The 22,130-nt window shown below is 51.6% G+C and overlaps 1 protein-coding gene across 15 annotated transcripts in view; it reads right to left on the bottom strand.

The window, feature by feature from the left end:
- by (focal adhesion protein tensin) overlaps window positions 1–22,130 on the bottom strand; it is a 221,674-nt gene that overhangs the window by 36,622 nt on the left and 162,922 nt on the right. For all 15 annotated transcript variants that reach the window (XM_025305636.1, XM_025305634.1, XM_025305633.1 and 12 more), the window contains 5 exons: window positions 15,090–15,311; window positions 14,059–14,222; window positions 13,353–13,502; window positions 9,449–9,746; window positions 8,159–8,396 (listed from right to left, as the gene is read on the bottom strand). In XM_025305636.1, the coding sequence (XP_025161421.1) occupies window positions 8,159–8,396; window positions 9,449–9,746; window positions 13,353–13,502; window positions 14,059–14,222; window positions 15,090–15,311 (1,072 nt within the window). The remainder of the gene's footprint in view (window positions 1–8,158; window positions 8,397–9,448; window positions 9,747–13,352; window positions 13,503–14,058; window positions 14,223–15,089; window positions 15,312–22,130) is intronic.

Below are 22,130 nucleotides of genomic sequence, written 5' to 3'. Positions count from 1 at the left end.
GGAATAATCGCTTCACCTGACGGCCGCCATTATCACCCCGCGTTGTCCGCTTGTCTAGCCGTGACACGCGCGTGCGGTGCGCGCGCAGGTGAGCGTTATCGCCGCGCGTCATCCGCGATACGCGACACTTCTGCTGCGCTGCCGGACGCGCTAATTAATCGCGATCGCTCAGATATACGCTGGACGCGCGCATTAATAACCGGAGATTTATACCAGCGTGGTCGGGAAGCGCGCTCTCGCCTGACGTCAGACGGAGCGGAGGGTCGAAATTGATATATTGGAGACTGCGAGACAGAGAAGGTCGGAGTAATCGAACGTCGTTGACGTTTCACCCCGCCGTCTATTGGCACTCGATGTCCTGCGCGTCCGCGCAAGCGAGAGCAACGTGCGTGTTACGGCAAACGTTGCTCGTCTCTTTTTCCGGGGACAAAGAGATACATTTCAATTTGTCGGTTCCGGGATACAAGCTCGGCGTGCTGCGCGCGACGGCACATTCCTCTTTCTCTCTCTCTCTCTCTCTCTCTCTCTCTCTCTCTCTCTCTCTCTCTCTCTCTCTCTCTCTCATTTATTTCTTTCCCGTGAAATCATTTACGATTAGGGCGAGGATTTACGAGCGAGTGGAATCCATGGCGGCTGAATCACCGGCTTACCACCTCGCGCTCGTCCGAGCGTAACGCGGCTATTTCTACTGTGGACGCGCGACGAGGACGGAGCGAAAAGTTTAGTCGGCCACCGTCGTCGACAAGTGGCGGTGTATATTCCTAGGCGAGCGAGCGATCTGGGACAAGGACACCTGTGCGATTTGTGCGTGAGATGACGTGTCGCACGGTGCGTGATCGATCTCGGGGGAGAATCGCGCGGCGGGGGGAGGGCGCGTCTCTCTCTCTCTCTCTCTCTCTCTCGGTCGGGGGAATGAAATTGATAAGAGCGCAAGGCGAAGAGGAAGTCGCTGACGGATCGCGTCTGACTGTATTTCTCGCATGTCGCGATTATTTCCATGTTATCGCACGTGACGTAATGAACGCGCGGCTTAATTGGCGTGTTTGCCCGCCGCGAGATGCAAATCTACGCGGCTCTCCCGAGAGACGTTACATCAACAAGCTTGTATCATCCTCGGAGATATTAATATCCTTAGATATTACGGCGGAGATAAATCGCCGGCTTTGCTTGTGATTCAATTAGCAGCGCGACGCTCGCACTTCGCCGCGGCTGTGCTTCATCTCGGATACACTCGGCTCAACTTTGGAGCCGCGGCTCTCGACTTCTCCGGGATTACGAAATCCGATTTGTCGCGACTCTCTTTCGCCGGCGCGATGGCGCCGCTTCTGTGCGTCTCTTCCTCTTTCGTCTCCCCGCGCGCGCACGCGCGCGAGCGATACCGGAAATCTCGGTATTGACATCAGGTCGAGGCACAAAAAACGATTTCCCTCGCTTACGTGACCGTAAAGGGCAAAAACGGCGCACAATGGGCATCGAAGTGGCAAAATAAAACTGCCGGAGGCGGCTGCGGAGAGAAGTGCACGGGGTTGGGGGTAAACAATGGTGACGTAACAGCGGGAAGACGTATGACCGAACGACAAGACAATGGGCTCTTGTCTCTGTTTTCTCCGCGCGCTCCTCCTCTTCCCTGGCCCTCCCGCGCCCTCCCCTCCCCCCGACCCAACCCGTCCCATCCTCCCGCCGCCTTTCTCGCTCTCGCTCGTTCTCGTTTGGTCAGGAGAAATTTCTCTTCTTATTTTACCGCGCGCGCGCACGATTTCTTTGACAGCGGCCAAACAAAGGGCTCCGGGCTCGTTCTTCCGGCGGGATTTTTGAAGATCGACGAATCGCTCGTTTTATTTCTCCGGAGACGCGGAGACGCGCGCGTGGCGACAGAGAAGAAGGAGAAGAAGCAGCGGCAGCGGAGGAAGGGAAGAAGAAGAGTTTACAATCTAACGGTCGGGCGGTAAAAGCCCGTCGCGTGTCAAGTGGTTATCGCGCGCACGGACCAGACGATGTCTGTTTGTTAATGTCCGTTACTACTTAGCATTCCTCTCCCGTGCATTTCGACATCTGTATTTCGCAATCCACCGCGATTCTCCGCGGCAGGCACGCAGCGGCGGGAGATTGCACTTTTAAATGTTTCTGCAAAGCCCGCAGAAGCAGAAATGTCAAGAAGAATGCTGATTAGTTTTCTCCCCCCTCTCTCTCTCTCTCTCTCTCGCTATCTCTCGGTAACATTGTACATCGAGCAAGCGAGCAATTGCAAACTACGTCAAGTGGAAAGTAAGAATACGGCGATGGGCGTCGATGCAAGATCGTTTCTTTCCTTCTTCTCGGCGCGAAGACCTCGGCGTGAAAATTCCACGGCGAACGGGGATATCGCGGCAGTTGACCGACCACGGGGTGTTTTCCCAAAGACCGAACCCGGTCTGAAACTCTGCAGGAACCGACTTTCCCGTGACGCGGCTCGCAGGCGATTCTCGAGTAGGCGAGAGCAGCCGGTTCCCGGTCAAGCCGGTTCGCCAATTTTGGCTCAAAAGTCTCTATCCCGCGCGCGAGGTGTCGTCGCCTTAACGGTAGACCGTAAGATTAAGGTCAGTCACTCGAGTATCGCGAGACGTCAGAGACGGGTGTCTGCCGTGAGACGTTGCGGTATCACGGTAGAAAGCGATCAAACCAACCGTTCCGCTCGACTCGATCGAGCTATCTGCAGGAGACTCAATAACGCACACAGTTCGCACAATTTTTCACACAAAATCGCACGAGCGTACGAGTCAGGCTGAAAGACGGAGAGGTAAAACGCTACTCGGGGGGGGGAGGGATCAGGACGTTTCCGAGCCGCACCTCTCGACATCCGCGTCCGACGAGCGATTCGACGAAGGCTGCAACAATGGAATTTGCCCTCGGCCACTCGAAAAGAAGAATATGCGCGTCAGCAGCAGGCATTGAGGTACAAGCAACTCACCCGAAACGCCCGTCTGCCACTTCGTTAATCTCGATTAACACGGCGCGCAGCGGCCGCGACCGACGTAGAAAGCGCGATTTTTCGCGCGATCCCCGATCACCGTCCGCGAAAAAGTCCGACACGTCGTCGAGACGCGCGATGATGACAAGATCGTCGAGGGAAGGCCGCGCGCACGCGCGCACGCGCACACCGTCGGCCACGCGGGAATCGAGAATCGAACTGAGAGAGAGAAGAGCGCACGGTCTCGCGTCGAAGCGCGCGAAAACTCTTAAGCTCTATCCCCATCCACGCGCGCGCGGCGTCCCGACGCCAAGAATAAACCCGCCGGAGCCCTCCCCACCACCGCCGTAAAAAACCACGCACACTACGCCGCTTTCCATCCCTTTTCGCCACTGTTTATTTTGCGTCGCTTTCGGCCTCGTCCGCGCCGCGACGCCGACGCCGATAAATTGGATAAACAAAATTACGTAACGTGTCTCTCTCTCTCTCTCTCTCTCTCTCTCTCGTCACACACGTTTCTCTCGTTGAATTTCCTTTTTGAACGTCGCGCGCGTGTGCGCACAGAGTCGCGCTTGTTTCGAAGAACCGAAGGGTTTTCCTCGCCGGTGGCCGAGACGCAACTTGCCTTTTTCTTCCTTTTCGCGAAACCGATCTCTCGTGCGGGACGTGTGGGAGAAATTCTCACACGCGTCCCTTTCCCTCCGCCATTTCTGCGCTGTTCCTTAAACGGCGCGCCTCGAGAGATGAAATAGACCCGTCTCGTATAAAATTAGCCGGAAGCACGGGAGATTTATTACGCTGCCGTCCGGTTTCGCGCGTCACCGATCGCAGAAGGAGTCGCTCGAAAAGTTTTTCACGGCGCGCGCGCGCGCGCGACCGTCTTTCTCTCGCACATAACTCGGCGGGTCGTTAAAGCGGGTCGTTCGCGGGGCGGCAAAGCGAGCAACGAGCGCGGTGCCTTATTTTCTGTCGCGTGGGTGCAGCCGTGTCGGCATCGGCTCGCTTCCGTCGCTTCGTCCCGATGATCCGTCACGATGGGGGGGAGTTCGTTACACCCGGCGATTCGCCGGCGGGAAAAGGCTCTCCGTGCCGGTAATGTCGCGCCCGCGACGCTACGTGGAAGAAACGCGTGCGTCCGGCTTCGCTTTCACTTGGCCGCGAGGAAACTCGCGCGGGCTCGCGCATTAAATCGTTAGACAAAGTAACGACGCTAATCGAAGACTCTCGGCCGCGTCATTTGATGCGGCAGCGCGCTCGCCGGCAGCGAGTCGTTTCTCGATGCTCGACTGCGCGGCGCGACTCTGGGACTGGAATGATTTCATTTAAGTGTGATTTAGAACGTCTGAACCCGACGAGTGGACAATTAACGGGGCGGCGGGAGAGAGAGAGAGAGAGAAAAGAAGGGCTTGGGAAATCGTGCGGAGCCGTCTATCGGGGTGCTTGAGAACGGCTTGCGAGAGAGTCGCGCGTGCGAGCGATCTCGATTCGATCCTCAGAGAATCGACTTTTTTTACACCAATCCTTTCCTACTCGATTTCTTTCGGCGGAAAATCAAGCTTCGATCCGTTCACCCGGAAAAAAAGTAATTTTAGAACAAGGAATCAGCTAAATTTCAGAGGATTTTACTCTTATATATGGCCTCAAGAGAAATCCTCTAAAATTAAGAGGAAAATATTATAAAATATTACGTTATATTTTTAAAGTTAAAGGAACTGTATTATATGTATAATATAAATCTTACTGATTTTAATCTAAATTTTCTCTTATGTACAGATTATTTAATCCTTTTTTAAGAGGATTATTATTTATTCTTACTGATTATACTGGTTAATTTGAAAAAATTATTATAATATATAGCGAAAAGTAATATATATATATAAACTTTTATGTACTTTTGGCTCCAGTTCTACGATAAGTAGGCACGAATGAAATAAGGACTTCATAACAAACAAATTTTCAATCAGTTTTGTCATGGACTTTATAGCTACAAAGATGTTCATCATAACCAATTGTATGAAATATGAAGTTAAAAGAAAGAATATATTATTCAACTTCTTGTAACAGATTATAAATTGCATTTGACCAAATATGGATAAATTATCTTCGTTATATGTTACAGCAACACACATACCTTTTTTAAAAAAACGTTCCAAATATTCTAACCCATGAGCATATTGGTTACTTTTTCGTTTATGTTTCAAGGTGAAGGATAATTCAACAAAAGAAGCGGACATTCAAATCAACATTCCTCTTCATATAAGAGGAGGATTAATTAAATAAAAGGAAACCCTCTTGAGAAATAAGAGGAAAACAGTTAGAATAATATCTAATAAATTTTAGATGAATGCTTCACTTTAATCGCTTTATCGAAAGAGGAATCCTTTTTCTGCAAAAAGGCTTCGCTTAGAATACGAGACAATGAGAAAAATCACTTTACAAATAGAATATTTCTTTTTTGGATGTTAATGTGCTTGCTTTTGTCAATGTTGCGTCGTTTAACGAAGAATTTACGTGGTATTGACATTTGAGAGAATCGAGCCGGAAAAGATCGATTCAAAGAAATCTATGTTTCGAGGGGAAGATCTGTTTGTTCTGAAAATCGGATCGAGATCGGCCATTACCGGTTCAGTGAATACTTTACGAGACGCGCGTGTGCCCCCGAGATTCTCTCTCGAGCCGCGGCGTAGGTACAGGAAACCTTGACTCGGAAATCAGCTGATGCGATTAACACGTGAACTCTGCTCTGCCTGTACGTGTGTGAGTGAGAGCGAGCAAGAGAGACAGAGCTCGATGCTCTGCTCTTCTAACGAGCGTCCAGCCGTAGAACTCGCGAATCGACCGATTCTTGCACGATCATGGCGATCATTCATAATTCTCCTCGATACCGTCGGTGGAGCTTCACCCTCCCCTCCTTCCCAAAGCTCGCTCACTTGTTCATCGCAACGACAGGTGTAACGAATTAACATCAATGGCGCGGTTGAAAATCTGTGCGTGCGCGTGAGAAAGAGAGCGAGATCGATGTTGCTCCGCTCGACCGATCGTTGCGCGACAGCTCGATGGGAGCTCTCGCGGGGTCTCGCTCGATAGATACGATAGATTTTTCGAGCAATGCGCGAGCTTTGGCCGCGAGAATCGTGGCGCTAATGTGGGAACCCACAGGCGTCGAGTTATACTCGGGAGAATGTCGATGATCGATCTCGCCCTGATCACGACGAGCAGGAGGGTGCGCGATCTCTTTCGCTCGCGGGGCTGCTCGGGTGATCGTGAGGCGGAATTGATTCCGGTTTGGTCACACCCTTCGGTCCTCGGCGCACGGGGGTGGATAGCCGGCAGATGGGTCGCCGGCGGTATTGCGGTTAAGCTACCGGCATCCAATCGGCCCAACCCATTCACCGATCTATCCGTCTCGCGGGCAGCCTCTATCTTTCTTTCCGGTCTCGCCCGCCGTCACTCTCCGTCCCGTAACGAACGGCGTCGATTTAGCATCGCGAGCGAGCAATTTGGGTCACAGCTTTATTGGAACCCACCGACCGATCGCTAACGAAACGAATTGACTCTCAGAGAGAGAGAGAGAGGGGGGGAGAGAGAGAGAGCGCTGGTCGCCCGATGTCGCCGACGCGCGTGCTTTCGGGGGAATCATGTCGATGACGCAACCGTCTCGATCCAAGCGAGAGATGATGAGCGAAACGAATCGCTCGCTGTTCACAGCTCCCCCCCGCCGCTGCTTTTTTCGCGCAGCGGTTCTCGCGGCGGCCATGTTGCAAGCGTGCGGACAGCGCGAGCCCTCCTCTCTCTCTCTCTCTCCCGATGGGGCTTGATTAATTTTAATTGCGCAAACTATTAACGCCATTAGTGTTGCTAACAGTATTAGTCTAATCTCGGGGAATGGCCGAGCCCGCGGAGAAACGGGAGAATTGTTCTTCGCGGGAATTGTGGAGGAATTATTTCCACGATTTTTTTCACCGGAGTTGAAGAATTTTCGCGATTTTACATGTTGAACTGATTAAGAGCATTCCGGCATCCGTGTACGTTTCCCACAGTTTTCTATCGAACATCCCTCCCTCCGGCGGAGTCGAACTAAAAAATGCACATCTCGCGGAGTATTTCTCGTACAAGCTGCTTTAATGATCCCAGCGAGAAGCGACGCGACGGCGGCGGCACGGCGGAGGAGGAAAGTGAAGTTGTAAATAGGTGACGGATGGGGTTGAAACGCTCTCTACTCGGAAGCGGCTAAGGCGATGGACCTTGCCCATCATCCATCGGGCCGACCTTTGATCTATTTCCAGCCGTGGAAATCGCCCCCGTCGCGATAAACCGCCATTTTCCCTCCACTTGGCAGAACGTATTTCCGGCGGCGTTAGTCAGCCGTTCTAAATGCACCACACTAACTGCCGCGTTTTCGTCTAGCCCTCGTCCTCCCCCCTCCGCCCTGAACGCCGGCCAAGTTGTATTTCTGACCAGCTCTCGCTGTCAGATCGAGGTTAATTGGGTGCCATTACGTTGAAAATTAGTACGAATTAGCCGACGACGATGAGAGCTCTCTCGCGGGGATCGCGCGGGATCGTAGATACCGCCGGATTAATCGGCGAGCTCGTGTCGCTGGACTTATCGGACGAGAGACAGATGGACACAAGCCCATTTGTAGAGGGCATGTTGTAAACAAGCGTAAATTTCACGGCAGTGATTGCCTGTTGTCCGATTGTATGCATTGTTTGAATATCCATTCGTATCAGCCTCAGCCGAGCTTTTCGGATGAATCACACGCGACGTGTGTGTGGTTGACTTTGGAATTATCCTGTTTTTTAATTTAGAAGCATTCTCGTTCATTTCCTCACATTTGTACAAGTACAGTATTTTTTATCTCCGTCCCGCGTACGCGCGTAATTATCCGTCAGCGATTTCGACGTGTCGCGGGATCGACATTGTTGCCCGATTCGATAAGGAGATGACAGTTTGGTTTAAAATAAGGACAGCTCAACATACGCATTAAAATAGTAACGCATGTCCGAATATTACGTTTGGAATAATAATAATAATAATAATAATGGGAATAATATCTCATCCGGGTCGTCCGACGCTGCGCCGCAAATGTGCGCCTCTCTACGAGGCGCACAAGTCGCTGTAAGACACGTTCAAGTTCTACTTATGCTGGTGGAGTCTCAAAAGGTAAGGAAGCTCGTGGGCTTTCATCGCGACTGGGAAAGCACTCACCGTCGTCGCTGATCTCGAGATTCGTGTAGCTGTCCCAGTGCAGGATGGGGTCGTGATGCGCCGATGCGTGTGGCACGGCGGGCGTCGGCGCCGGCACTGGGCCGTCTTGACGTTTCGCGTCGGTGGCGAAGTAGAGTGTCACCACGCTGTCGGGCGGGCACCGAGAATCGTCGCAGGCGACGTCGAGCTCCGATCGCGGGAAGGACACGACGTTCTCCGTAATTACGCAAGTGTGGAACTGCGGAAACAATAATGGTCGATGTGGGAACATCGTGCGGCGCGCGACGTAATCGCCGGCGATGCAGGCGAGGCTCGGTCTTTCGCAACGCGCTTCTTTTTTCACTTTTTTCCCTCCCCCCTCCCCACAGACATCTCGCGGCACGTTCTCGAGCACGCGTGCTACGAGACGTCATCGGGAGGGGGGGGGGTTTAATTAGAATTCCACTCGACGCATTTGATATTTAACATGGGAAAATCTGCGACTGATACCGCGCGGCTCGAGGAGTGTCGTTCCCGTCGTTGGAGAAAATCGTCATTTTAGAAATTTGTCAAGAGGAACGCGCGCGCGACTTTTCAGGCAGATCGTATCTCGCCGCGATATGCAAATGAGGGATTTTTCACGTTACCGTCGCGCGACGGGGTATGAGCAAACGTTTGCACTGTAATTTCAATCAAACCGGACAGCTGCAATCTGCGTCCGCGCAAATCTCGTTAGTCTAACGAGATAAAACCCAAAGCAGCGTACATCGCGATCGATGCGCGTTTTTAGAACGAGTTTTTACGCGTTTTCCACGGCGAGATGCGAGATAAAGTGATATCCAGCTATTAACTGATTACGACGTTACGACTCGATTCCAGGAGGATGTTGTTTGCCTAGCGGGCACGAAATTACTGCGCAAAACGCTCACTCGTGTCTTTACCGAACGCGCGGATCTAGATTGCTGTCCTTGTAACTATTTATGAAGTACTTTTGCATCGGCTGTCATTCGTGCCGCCGATTTCATGCCCTGTCACTCGCGTGCTGCAACGTATTCGTCATTACGACGCGGCGCGTCGTATACGTGCGACGAATAAGAAACGGCGATTGCGGACGCTCGCGCGCTCGGCGACGGCGAGTTTGCTCCCCGGATTTCGACGCGCAAAGTGCTTTGATTCTCGAGTCACTCAGAGACACGTCTCGCGGAGGAGACGCAGGACGTCCACAAATAACATCCTCCGGCGAAGGGAGACTCTCGCCGAATGCAGGCGAGACGCAGATTTTCTCGTCACGTGTTTCTTTTGCGTTCTCACCTGGAGGGAAAACATGACTTCACGGGTCTGCTTCGAGTACACCCTGTGGTAACACTTGACCAAGATGTCGCCCCTCAGCCGAAGCCCGCCGAGGTTAACCGTGAATTCACGCGCGTTCGTCACCGAGTACAGGTCCGACGTGTAGACTGGCGTGAGTCCTTCGTACACCTTGAGGAAGGCTCGACAGCCGGTCGGCTCGAAGAGGGGCACGCCGAGGACGGTCAGGTGGGTCAGGTACAATGGTGACTGGCTGATCCTCAGAGAGCCCGACAGTAGTCCGCTGAAGTACTCGATGTATCTGGAAGTTCCGAGAGAAAATACCGTTATTACGCGCGATCGCATCGCACCGAAATCCCCCCCCCCCGTCCCCTCTTCCGTCCGACTCTCGAGATCCGCGATTACCTCATAGCCTTGATTTTTGCTTCCGATTAGGTTAGGAGGATATCGCACAAGCGAGAGCGTTATATAATCAATGTGGCCGCCAGGACGCGAGATTATCCGCGTTTTGAGGGGCGCGAGGAGGAGACGGGACGACGGGACAAATTTCCAGCGAGTTGCAGATGCGCGCCTGGGGCGACGTGACAGGTGGAATTGATGGCTCGAGCAACGGAAGCCTTAGCCTCCGTGACACGAAAAAGGTATGCATGTCGGACGAGTCGGACAGATACGAATACGCGCGAGCAACATTCGACGCGGCCGTTGTGAGAGATCTCCCCGGCGAGAGCAGGTCGGTAATGGATTCATACGCTCGCGAGAGAGAGAGAGAGAGAGAGAAAGAGAGAGAGAGAGAGCCACGCTAACGACATGCTAATGCTCGCGGCTCGCGGAATTAATGGAGGAACTCTGGCAGGCAGGAGCGGAGATCGCGCGAGGACCCCGCGAGGAGAGGCGGCAGGACGAGTAAGAAGAGCGCGCGAGCGGCGACGCGGCTCATTACGATCATTATGAATGCGTACGGCGACGCGCGGATGACGAGGACGACGATAAGGACGATGATGACGGTAATGATACGGCGGCCGAGGTAGCATTGGGGTCGATGGCGCGTAATACGCGCGATAAACCGCCGGACAGGTCGCGTTTGTTTCGCTAAGAGGAACCGGTCGAGCGATTCGCGAACGATAAATCGACGGACGGAGGGGAGCAAGTACGAAAACACGATGGTCGAAGGGTGATTATTAAATCGTCGCGATCGGAATTGGGGGCCTCCGAAAAAATACGGCGCGATTACTCGAATGGCCCCGCTGATAATTTATGCCCGGACGCGCATTCGACTCTGCGAATAATTATGCGATGTACAGGGTGGGGCAGTTAAAACAAGTCACCCGAGTAACTTTGGAAATATACAAGATGGGACAAAATGTTAAATACAGAAGTTGTGGAGCTTTGAGTGAAGGAGAGAGAGAGAGAGAGAGAGAGACCTTGAGCAGCGTCACCAAGGTTACGGGAAGGTCACCTTGAATTTTTTAATTGGAAACTCCCATTTTTTTGTATTATCTTTTTCTATCAATTAATTTTAACAGCTTTCGTCTGAAACATTTTTTATTCGTTTAATATTTTTCTCAGATATTTAAGGAAAATTTGATAACTCTTTCTAAATATTTCTAAATATTTGGCTTACGATATCTCAGTAACTATTTGTTGGAAAAAAAGTTGTACTAGAGACTTTTTTTACTCTATTTAGCCTCAAGAATATGTTATTACAGTAGTGTCCCAACTTTTATTAACTTGATAATGATTGGAAATTTCAAAATCGTCGTCTTTCTGTACAATTTTCGTATTTAACATTTTTTTCTATTTTCCATTATTTCAAAGTTATTCAGATGGTCTGCTTTAGGTGGCTCACCCTATATACATGTTTTACCTATATTTAAGTTTTATCGACAAACTTACAGGACAGATTCTAGTTGAAGAATAAAAAAGTGTCTTGGCACAAACGGATGTCGACGAAAACTCGGTTTTTGAGATATAATCTTTGGAAGGTGATGACAATGAAAGAAAATGTGTCGCGATAAGCGGGTTGCGAATGCTACTGCAGCACGTTTTGTTTTTGAAAATAATACCTGTCAATTTCTCAATCATTTTTAAACATTAACCAAAGGATCGCTCATTGCGACGTTGATACATTGTTACCGTTTGTCGCGGGTAAAATTAAAGAAACATATTATAGCTTACACCATTGAAGAGCTTGCAGAAAATTGGGACAATTTTTACAACAATATGTGTCTGGTCGTTTGCTTGTAAACACGATTTAATGAATGAAATATATTTTTTTCAAAACTGAGATTGCAGCTGAGAACTGCATCTCGGAAATTCTTCTTATTATTATTGTAAGAATTTATTATAGGAATTTGTTACTATACCTTCGTTCGTGATAATAAATGATGTGAAATAAATGATATTCAAAATATAAGCATAATAATTTTTTACACTAACAATATTAGATTCTTCTCTTGATAATATTTTTCCTTCATTCGGAAAAAAGGACGATCGATGTCGAACGAATGAGAATGAGATGAAAAGAATCTCAGCCGCGTGTAAATTCGCGTCTCCTCACGGTCGTTACATAAATACGCGCACGACGACAACGATGAGGTAAACGATAAGATCGCCGATGATGATAATGATGATGGGGACTTTCTATCTTTAGATCAATGGCTCGTAGTACACGCGTACACGAACCGATCAACAAGAACAACAAGAACGCCGAGTGCGCAACACGACCGATCGTTTTATTTTGTTGATGCCATCTCCGATGCACGGGCGATCCTGCGCTCGCGAGTAAACGGCGCAATCACGGAAGGTGAAGGAAGAAATTATAAAGTTGCGCGTGAAAAAGGCGATGATGCTAGGTTATTTCAAAGGATCCCGCGGAATCCCGAATAAAATTGCGGAATTCATCAAGATCGGGTGGGAGCGATCGGATGGGTATCGATATGATTAATAGCGGTAAAAGAACACGAAGGATGCTGCTGCGGGGAACGGGCGAGGGTGATTGAAGATGACGACGACTTGACATTTCAGGCGGACGGAATAGCGCGTAGAACGGATAACATGCAAAATGACGGGAATGACTACTCAAGGACGCGAGGTGTCCTTCTTAATGGGATCGATACGGTAATAAACGCGCGGCGGTTACACGCGCGCGCTTCTTCTTCCTGTGGCATAAATTTGAAGACGCTAAATGGCTTCCGCTATAAATGTCACGCTCGTTGTCGATACGATCGCTCCTTCGTGCGAAACGATCGAGTAAATCGCCGGCGTTTTATCGAGCTTGAAATTAAGCGACAGTTTTCGAAGAAAGACGTTAAGCCGGGAGCGCAGATTTTTATCTCCGGGGTGAAGACGCGCGCGCGCGCGCGCGATGACGAGAAACTCCGTTAAATACGTGACTACGTTATTGTGAATGCCATCCCCGAGTTTCGAGACGGACAAGAACATTACTTAGAGAATAATCTCAACGAGGAAAGAAGGGAAATGCAAATTTGCCAGGCAAGTACAGTCGCCAGTACCGCCGACTCGCAGTCGCGGCCGAAGATTGAACGGCAAGGCGAAGAGAAAGACAGGACGAAGTTTACGAGAATCCCGGCACAATCGCGCCCGACCGAATATGGAATACCGTAAAATAGGCTTACGAGGGGCGAGCCTTCGCCGACGCGGTCGGTTGCTCGCCGTTAAAGCTGCCGCGACGAGCGGAAATTAAAATAAATCGCGCTCTACGCTCCGCGAACGCGAGCGCGAGCGCAGAGCGGAGCGGGGAGTAATAAAGTTATGAACTCTTGGCGATACGCGGAGTACGGCGGGCGCGGATGAGCGATTCCGGCCGAAGTTATCGGAATTATTCGCGAGGACGGCCGCGATAGCGGAGCGAGTTTTATGCTCGCTCGCGCTCGCGCTCTCTCATTACCTTCGATGCGACGGAACCTGCAGCGATCCAATCTTGTCGTCGAGGAATCTCCTCATGGCGAACCTGTCCAGCGCCTGATCGCGTCCCCCGCAGATGCTGCTGTAGTTCATGTAAGCGGACACCGCCACACCCAGCCGCTCCTTGCTGCCCCTGAAGAGTGCCGGTGACGTTAATTCGGTCCACCAGCGAGCTCGCGCTCGCGCTCGCGCCTTTTCCGCGCGGAGCGGCCGCTTTACGAACAAAAAAGAAAAAACGATCTCGCCCCCGGCCGATCCGATCCCGCGCGCTCTAATGACGTTATTATTCGCTCGATCAATGGAAATCACTAACAGCGCTTGCGGGAGAGTCTCGAGGGGGCGGTGCGTACACCGCGGCGAAATTACGGCTTTTACGAGCCGAGCGTTTAAGCATCGGCCGCTGGCCGGAGAAACTGGGTCACATTGTATTAATACGCGTGCGGAGACAGAGCTCGGGCTTGACATGATGTTTCTTTCGAGACGCTGTTTCTTTTCCTCGAGAAGGGGGTCGTTTGCTCCCTCCTGCTGCTCCCTCTCCCCACGACTCGGAATCGTCTCGGAATCGTCATACAATTCTCGCTCTCGCAGGCGAGCGAGAGCGAAAATCAATCGATCGAGCTTGACAATCTGAGGGACGATTCGACGTCGTCGCTGGAGAAGAGCGAGAGTGACGGAACAACGTGACTCACCTGGTGTGGAGGACGACGACGCGATTCGAAGCGCCGTTCAGCCAGGAATCCAGCTCCTTGCACAGGGCGCACAGTCTTTCCAAGCTCGGCGCTAATCCCTGCGGCCATCCAGCCTCCCTCGTGTTCGGCTCGCCCGGTCGGCCGGGCGACGACAAATTAAAGATCTGGAAGCCCAACATGTACGACATTTGCAGCAGATTGCCGAGCTTTTCGGAGAGTAGCTACGAGATTCATTCTGAACTTGTGAATTTCCCAAGGAGCCTCACGATCGTCTACTAGGAATCTCGGGAATTACTCAGCTGCGGAATCGTCCGCGCGAGCTAACGAGTAAACAACCTCGGGGAACATCAGACGCCGATTTGTTTCCAATTTTTTTAAAGTTGTCTTTTATGTCAAAATATGAAGGAATCTGTTATCACATTTTTGGCTTAAAATTAATTTTTTCCATTTCTTCGAAATTTTTCAAGTTTTGCACAAGTACACTATTTTACACATATTTGAGACAATACTTCTTAAAAATATATATATATCTGATTTGGTTGAAACTTGCACACACATGTCGCCGATTACGCATCAGGACCATTTTGTAAAATTCAAAATGGCGGGTCTAAACAATGACGGACGTCATTGTTGAAAAATCCAGCAAACAAGCTCGTTTTAACGTCAAAATCCGGTAAAAAATGACCAAGAAATGAACAAAAAACTTTCAGAAATTTCGAAGAAATTGAACAAATTAATTCGAGCTAAAAATGATAACAGATTTCTTTATATTTCGACATAGAAAATAACTATAAAAAATTGGAAACAAATCGGCGTCGGACGTTCCCCCCCCCCTCCGCTCCCCCCCCGAGGGGACTTTACTTGTAAGAGGAGTGCCGGGCGAGTGTGTACTTACGATGTGTGTTTACGATCGCGCAATTATCCAGGCTGTAATTTGCTCATTTCTAATGCTTCGCGCTGCTCTGCCTTCTCTTCGTTCCGGCGGAAAGGGGATACGGAAATTATCGGGTCTCTCTCTCTCTCTTTCTTACCATGTAATTGTCGGCGTGTTTCCCGCGCAGGAGAGTCGTGGCGTGCTCGAGGACACCCTGCGCATCCTCCCTGTACCAGAGAGCGATGATCCTCTCGGTGACGTAACAGAGCTCCATCACCTCCGTCACGCGACCTCCGCCCTTTCCCGGCCCCGTCATCGTCGAATCCGCGCCGACGCCCGGCGTCCTCGCAGGCGTTGACGCCAGCGCTGACGTCTGCACCTGCAATCCGACGGTTTTGCTCGAGTTAGGTGAGAGAGGAAGCGAACGAGTCGTGGCATTTTTCATTCGCGGCTATTGCGAGCTATCGGGAACGATGCCGAGAGATAACGCGAGTTTACGATGACGCGTGTGTCATCAGAGCCGTTCATTTGTCTGTCATGCGGCTATTCCGGCGAGTCCGCGAGTTGCGACGCGACGCCGAACAATCGCATCAGGTGGTATCAATTTCCACCACGAGGCAATTCCCCCGAAGAATCGCATTCCCCGGCGCTTCGCCGCTGCACACGAAATAAAAGGCGGGCTTTATTCCCAGGTTTACTTCTCCAGCGCGGAGACGAAGCTACGTCACACTCTTGGCAAATTCGATTGTCCAGATTCGTTTCGTTGCGAGGAAAGTTCCGTCTCAAGCTCCACTCTCGATCCTGTCCCGGGGGGGGACACCTATCCGCAAGATTTGTCCCCGACCGTCGCAGAGCCCGGCTTGTCGTTTTGCCGCGACAAAACAAGGTCGCACGGCGGACAATCAAATCTTCCCCGCGGAGGAAACTAGAACTCATTTCTCTTAGCTCCGCTGCTTACAAAATCCCTCCGTCTCCCGCCGTTTTCCCCGCGCGTGATAGCTTCGACACACGCGACCCACGCGAGAAGATCGCGCTCGAGATACGCAATAACGGCGAACACGTCCCGGGGACAAAAATGATGCGACACCGAGAGAGAAATGTCCGTCTCAAAAGACACGTCGAATACGTCGCGCTCATACGCGACATGGCGGCGAAGCGCCATGTTTGCTCAATCGTTGCTTCGAGCGTCTCCCGACGATCGAGCGGATTCGCCACTTCAATCGCGCGGCACCACTCGTCGACACAGCTTGAGCAGCTTGAGCAAATCCGCGAGGAGGAAGAACAATTCACAACGCGCGCGCATCAGCAATCATCCACCTTGGAGTACTTGGGCGCGTAGACGATCCTGACGACGACGTTCATCCGCGACATGGCGGCGCCCTGCGAACCGGAGGACCCGCTATCGCGGGACAGATCGACATGTAATCCTGGCGCCTTAACGGGTTAGGCCGCGGGCTGCTGATCCCGCCGCGGGAGACGGGACGCGCGAGGATACGTCCTCAGGCTGATGCTCCTCGCCGTGCTCCTCGCCACGGAGCGATACACTGCCGGGTATTGTGTTTCGCCTGGTTCTGCCGGAGATACGCGAGAATATCCAGTGGCTGGTCGGCGGTTTTGTCAGATAATCGCGCCTCCTTCTGCCCGCGTATGTCTGACGTGTGCCAGCTCGCGCGGCTCCAGGGCCGGCTCGTGGGATTCGCTTCGCGACAATTTCTTCGCCAGCTGGATTCTCGATTCCGACCGAAGGCAAGACGGTCACGTCGTTAGCTCGCCCTGCCGAATTCGAGACGCGATTCTCCCCAGCACGGTTCGAGCTCGTGCGAGTGTTTGATCTTATTGAAAAACATTTTATTAAATTTTATTTATCTTATTAATTTATTAAATTTTACTATTTTATCAAATCTTATTATTTTATTAAATTTTATTTATCTTATTAAAAAACACAACCACACTTGCGATACTAATTTTCTAGGTGTTTTTTTCTTCACTATCAATAGTGACGGCATTGATAAAACAGATTCTCGCACTTTGTTATAAACAATAAAAGTTAGCCTTGCTTTCAGGTAGCTTTCAGGGGTTAATATCGATAAAGGAAGCGCCTTCTCTCTCGCCCTACCCTCCCTTCTTCCTCGACGCGTGTCGCACCTCGAGAGTTGGTCAGACGATCTCCTCTCGATTCCGTCAGCGGAGCCTCCTCACCTAACCACGAGTGATCCCACGGAGGCTGAAGAGGAGGCTGATGGCTCTCGTTAACCTCCATCGGTCGCGAGTCTCTCGATCGCTCCTCGCCGCGCCGAGGCGAGCGGCCCTGGACGTGGATGAGAGAGCGCGCTCGCGCGTGGACGCGTGATGTAACGAATTCGTGCAGGTAGCGTGACTTTGGTGGGAATCGAAGTCACGCTGTTTGCACCGGCGCGGCGCGGCGCGGGCGATCCGCGCGCGGAGCGGATGATTTGTCGCGCGAGGAACGCGCGAGAGAGTTACACGGAGGCGGACGCGCGCGCGAACGAGCCGGATGTACCTGCGAAGTTTTTGCAAGCGAACGAGCGAGCGCTTGCGGTTTTCTCGCCGCGCCGGCCGGTTAGCGGCCGACGGTCATTTATCGGGGCGCGGCGCTATCGCGCGCGCCGTCGAGGTGGCCCTTACGCCATTATTGATGGCACTTGTTGAAATGATTCGCGTGATTTACGCGGGATTACAGCCGCGCGCGCGTTGTTTGTTATCTGCTCCAGCCACTCATCTACGGCGGGCGTCCGCCGGCCCTCCCCGCCGCCGAGGGGTTTTATCCGAATTGTGGATGTTCCGGCGTTCTCAACAGACGCGGTGTAATCTGTAAGGCCGACAGCTTAGCTTTCCTGAGACTAATGTGCGCATCGTCTCCGACTGTATTCAACGACTCCCTCTTTCGGGCCCTTTCAGCTCGCCGGCTCGCCGAGGTGTGCTGTCTTTGTACGTCGGACTACGCTTTTACGAGTAATCGCGGCGTTAGAGCGCCTCGGGCGCACTCGCACTCGTCGCGTTACCGTAATCCGTCGGTATTCGTTTCCGCCGATTGTCTCGCACTACGCCGAAGGAAAAGATTACGCGAGGAAGCACAAAGGAAACGATCAATATACGATACTCGTGGGTGGATCGAGATAGCAGGGAATTTTCCAGACGACTATAACAAGAGACAAGGATAAAAATAAACGGGAGTAAAGAGGAGTAATAAGAAATATACAGAGATTACACTAGGAGAAATGTATTGTTGCGTGAACCAAAATTTTGTTGTAACAACAAAATAATTTGGTTAAAATATGCCCGACGAAACTGTTTAGTTCCTGTAAACAAATATCTCGTTCGATCTTACGGTTTGTTCGCATAACGTAATACTTTTGTTATAGCAATCAAAAAGCTTAATGACTATATCAATTTTGTTAAAAATACTATAACTTTTTCTTAATATATAAAATCTAAATTTTAGTGCACAGAAAGACAAATTAGTATCCGTTGGGCATTATTTTAGTTTATGTAAAATAATACTTCGTTATTATGTAATTTTTATGGATAAAGTAACTAAAATGCTTAAGTTTTATATATGTAGTCGAAGAACAAAATCATTTGGTCCAGAGAGAACGAAGCAGAAAAATATATTTAGTTGAGACAACTAAATATTTTGTTATATAAAACAAGATATTTGGTTGCTATTACAAAATGCCTCAACTAAACAGTTTTGTTAGAGATGCTAAATTTTTTCTCCTAGTGTAGCGTCACACACACACACACACACAGAGAGAGAGAGAGAGAGAGAGAGAGAGAGAGAGAGGGGGGGGAGGGGAGAGAGAGAGAGAGGCTCTCGCGTCCGCCCGTGACGGCGAAGCGGAAACGTGAAATCTCCAAAGGGCGAACTCGCCCGACGCGCGCGTTGGATTGTTCTTCCTGAAATAAAGTTCACAGATCGATCCGAAATAAACGGCTGGAAGGCGAAGGTGCGCGCGGCGACGGAAAGGTGAGGAACGAGGGAGCATTCGTAACCGAGTTCCAGAAATATACGACGCGGCCAACAATGAAGGTGTCGCGTCGCGGAAAAGAGAGCGGAGCGAGCGGGGCGAGAAAACAAGAGCGAGAGCCGGGCACCTCTAAAAATACTCGGCTTTATGAGATCGTAACGCCGCGGGTTCGTTTCTCGCGGACCTCGCAGCCAGGCCTACCCGCCCATAAATCCCTTCGGCCGTTAGGCTCACGTGTGAAATTGCTATTACGTAGCGCGGTCCCGCCGCAGCTGTCGCTACGCGGAAACCGCCCGTGTCCACCTTCGGTTCCTTTCTCCGTCCGATCGCAAAATCGCTCGAGACCGCGGCCAGCAGTGCGCGACGGGCCTGACGAATCGGACGATTCGTCGCGAATTCGCGGCGAAAATGAGTCGCCGCGGCTTGTCGCAAGTGAGGGATGGAGGGTGTATCGAGACAAACTTACGGGACCCGGAGGATTCTGTGTTGAGAAGGAAGGGAAACGTCTTGGTGGATTTGTGTCCGCGGAAGTTTCTCAAGTAACCACCTTCGGGAGACGGCGACGGTGAGAGGAAATGTGTCGCGATAAGCGGATCAAGAATGTGGATACATCTTTCACCTGCTTTCGACGACGATATCTATGAAGAAGTGATAATTTCTGGATATTAAGTCGTTCGTTGCAACGCCGATATATGATGACGTTACTGCGTTTGTCACGCGAGTGAAATTAAACAACAAATGCATTATTTCGCCCCGACATCGTGGATGACGGAAGGAACTTGCAGATGTGTGTTTGGGACAAATTTTATATGTCTAGTCGCTTATTTGCAAAACACCTGATTTAACGTGCTTTCTGAGACTGAGATTGCAGCAGTTGTACCTCGGAAATTTACGAAAACATTTTCACTCGTTTTTTTTTTTTTCTTTACGTAGAATTTGTCCTGCGAATTTATCGGTGAGGAGTTCAGATGTCATCCTGTGTACAGGGTGTAATATAATTTAGAAATTTAATAATAATGCAATTTCAAGAATATAATTTAACAATGTAATTGAAAGTTTAATTTACGTAACGCGCTTTCGGGCGCTCGGCTTCTTCGGGCACCTCGATCTGTCGCAGAGTCTCAGATTCGAAGGATTTCAGGATCCTCGCGGAGGTGCCTGCGAGAGCGAGGTTAGGTCCGGCGACGCGCGCACTTAAAAATGAAAGCGAAACGGTCGCTCGTGCGGTTAATCCAGCGCGATTATCGGGCCGAGAAGTCGACGCGCGCGGCAAGCCGCGTCGACTAAAATGTCAATTACCGTTAATCCACATAATTGCTCGCGCTTAATTTCCAATTGGGAGTATGGCGCTCTCCGTGCGAGTGGCTTTAATCTTCATCGATCGCGTTTGAAGGCTGATGACGGTAACATTGTTGCGTCGGCCCGTTTTTCGGCGCGGTTGCAGTCGCGAGCGAATTGTCGCCGCCGTGAATTCACGATGAGCGGGAAAACCGACGCGAGGCGAATGAGAACTTCCCGAGGAGGGAAACATCTTACGTTATTCGGCTCTCCCACTCATCCTCTTCATTCCAGCGAGAAAGAAGATGCCGTCAGATTGCGCGCTTGTCTAAAAGCATGTCTCTCTCTCTCTCTCTCTCTCTCTCTCTCTCACTCGCGCAACGAAACATTGAGAGAATATGCTCAGCGGAAGTCCTCGGGAAACAAGAACGGACAACGACGACGACAGTTTCCAGCGTAAGCGCGCGCGCGCGCGCGCGCGATCCTCGCCATTCCGCGTAATTATCCCGTCGCGTCTCAGCGCCGCCGCCGTTCCTCCGCGATGCAATCGCCAGCGATACTCCCCGAGACGGAGCGGCGTAATTAATTTACGTTATCCAGCGAACGGGGATACCAACCGCGTCGCGATCGCTTCCCGTCTGCGCGAGAGCGTCGCTATCGATCGCCGATCCGAGAGAGTGTCGCCGGCGGAGGGGAACCGCCCGCGAGACTCGGCAATTCGTCAAGCGCGTCAAGCTCGCTCGGACGAGCAGCGCGTTCGCATTCTCGCGCGCGAGAGGAGCAAGTGAGTCGCCCTCGGAATTTCGCGGACGCGTCGCGACCGACAGACCGCCGCCGTGGTCGATCCGATAACGCAGCGCGTCGCCTCGTTATTAGCGTCTCGGCCGACGAGGCCCGGAGGAACGGTCCTCCTCCGCGAGGGCCTCGCGGGGTCCGCGAGGGACTTTTCGAGACAGATAGCTATCTCTCCGCGCGCTTGTCGCGCGGATTGATTTACGGGGGGGGGAGCCTGGCGGCGCAGCCCGACTGATAGTGGATATCGGGCCGGGCGGGGGTGGGGAGAGGGGAGATACCGGTCGCGGGAGCGGTGGACGAGAGTAATTAGCGCGCTGATTACCGGTCGGATATTAGTATTCCCGCGCAGCCGTACGCTAATAGAAAGTTATTCCGTCGACGTAGTAAGTGGCGGTTTGTGTAACGCGTGTCTCATTCTGATCCGCACGATTGCGGCCCGCGCGGACCAACCGCGGCCGCTTTAATGCGCGCGCGCGCCTCTCTCCCCTCGCCCCGCCTCGTCCCGCACGCCGCGGATTAAATCGCCGATACAATCGCGGCGCGCTCATTTGCAGAAATCCACGCGGCCGCGTGGAAACGCGGAATTGCGGTCGAGCCCTCACCGACCCGGCGCTAATTATTTTAATGTCACAGCGGCGCGGGGGGGGGTGGGCGGGCGGGAGAGCGAGCGACCGCGGATAACGAGCCGGCTCGCGACGTGGAGTTTCCGGTGTGCAAAAAATAAGAAAGGGAAAACAGGAGTGGGGAAGAAGGGGCAGGGGAGAGGAGAGCCCAGGGCAAAAAGAGCGGAGGGACGGAGCGATACAAAGAGGAGACGGAGCTACGCACAAAGAGAGCATTTCCATTTGAATGCCGGGGAAGAGCGCTCGGCCGTTTCGAAATGGTCGCGCACGTGTCCTCCGGTTTCTGCACTTCGGAAGCGGCTGCTCGGGTCGAACGAGCGAACGATGAGACATCGGGAATAATTTCGCGGACGCCGTTCGAGACGTTGCCCGACGGGGAAAGAGCAGCTCCGAACGAAAGCGCCGACTCCTCCGCCCTCCCTCTCTCTCTCTCTCTCTCTCTCTCTCTCGCTCTTGAGATATAAATAAATGATGGACAAAGGTCCATTTTCTCCGGCTGTGTGTGTAACAAGT

This window comes from Harpegnathos saltator, unplaced genomic scaffold, assembly GCF_003227715.2.
Source record: "Harpegnathos saltator strain DR-91 unplaced genomic scaffold, Hsal_v8.6 scaffold708, whole genome shotgun sequence".
Taxonomy (NCBI): domain Eukaryota; kingdom Metazoa; phylum Arthropoda; class Insecta; order Hymenoptera; family Formicidae; genus Harpegnathos; species Harpegnathos saltator.
Note: the sequence above shows the minus strand (reverse complement) of the source record. Positions and strands in the feature narration are given on the sequence as shown.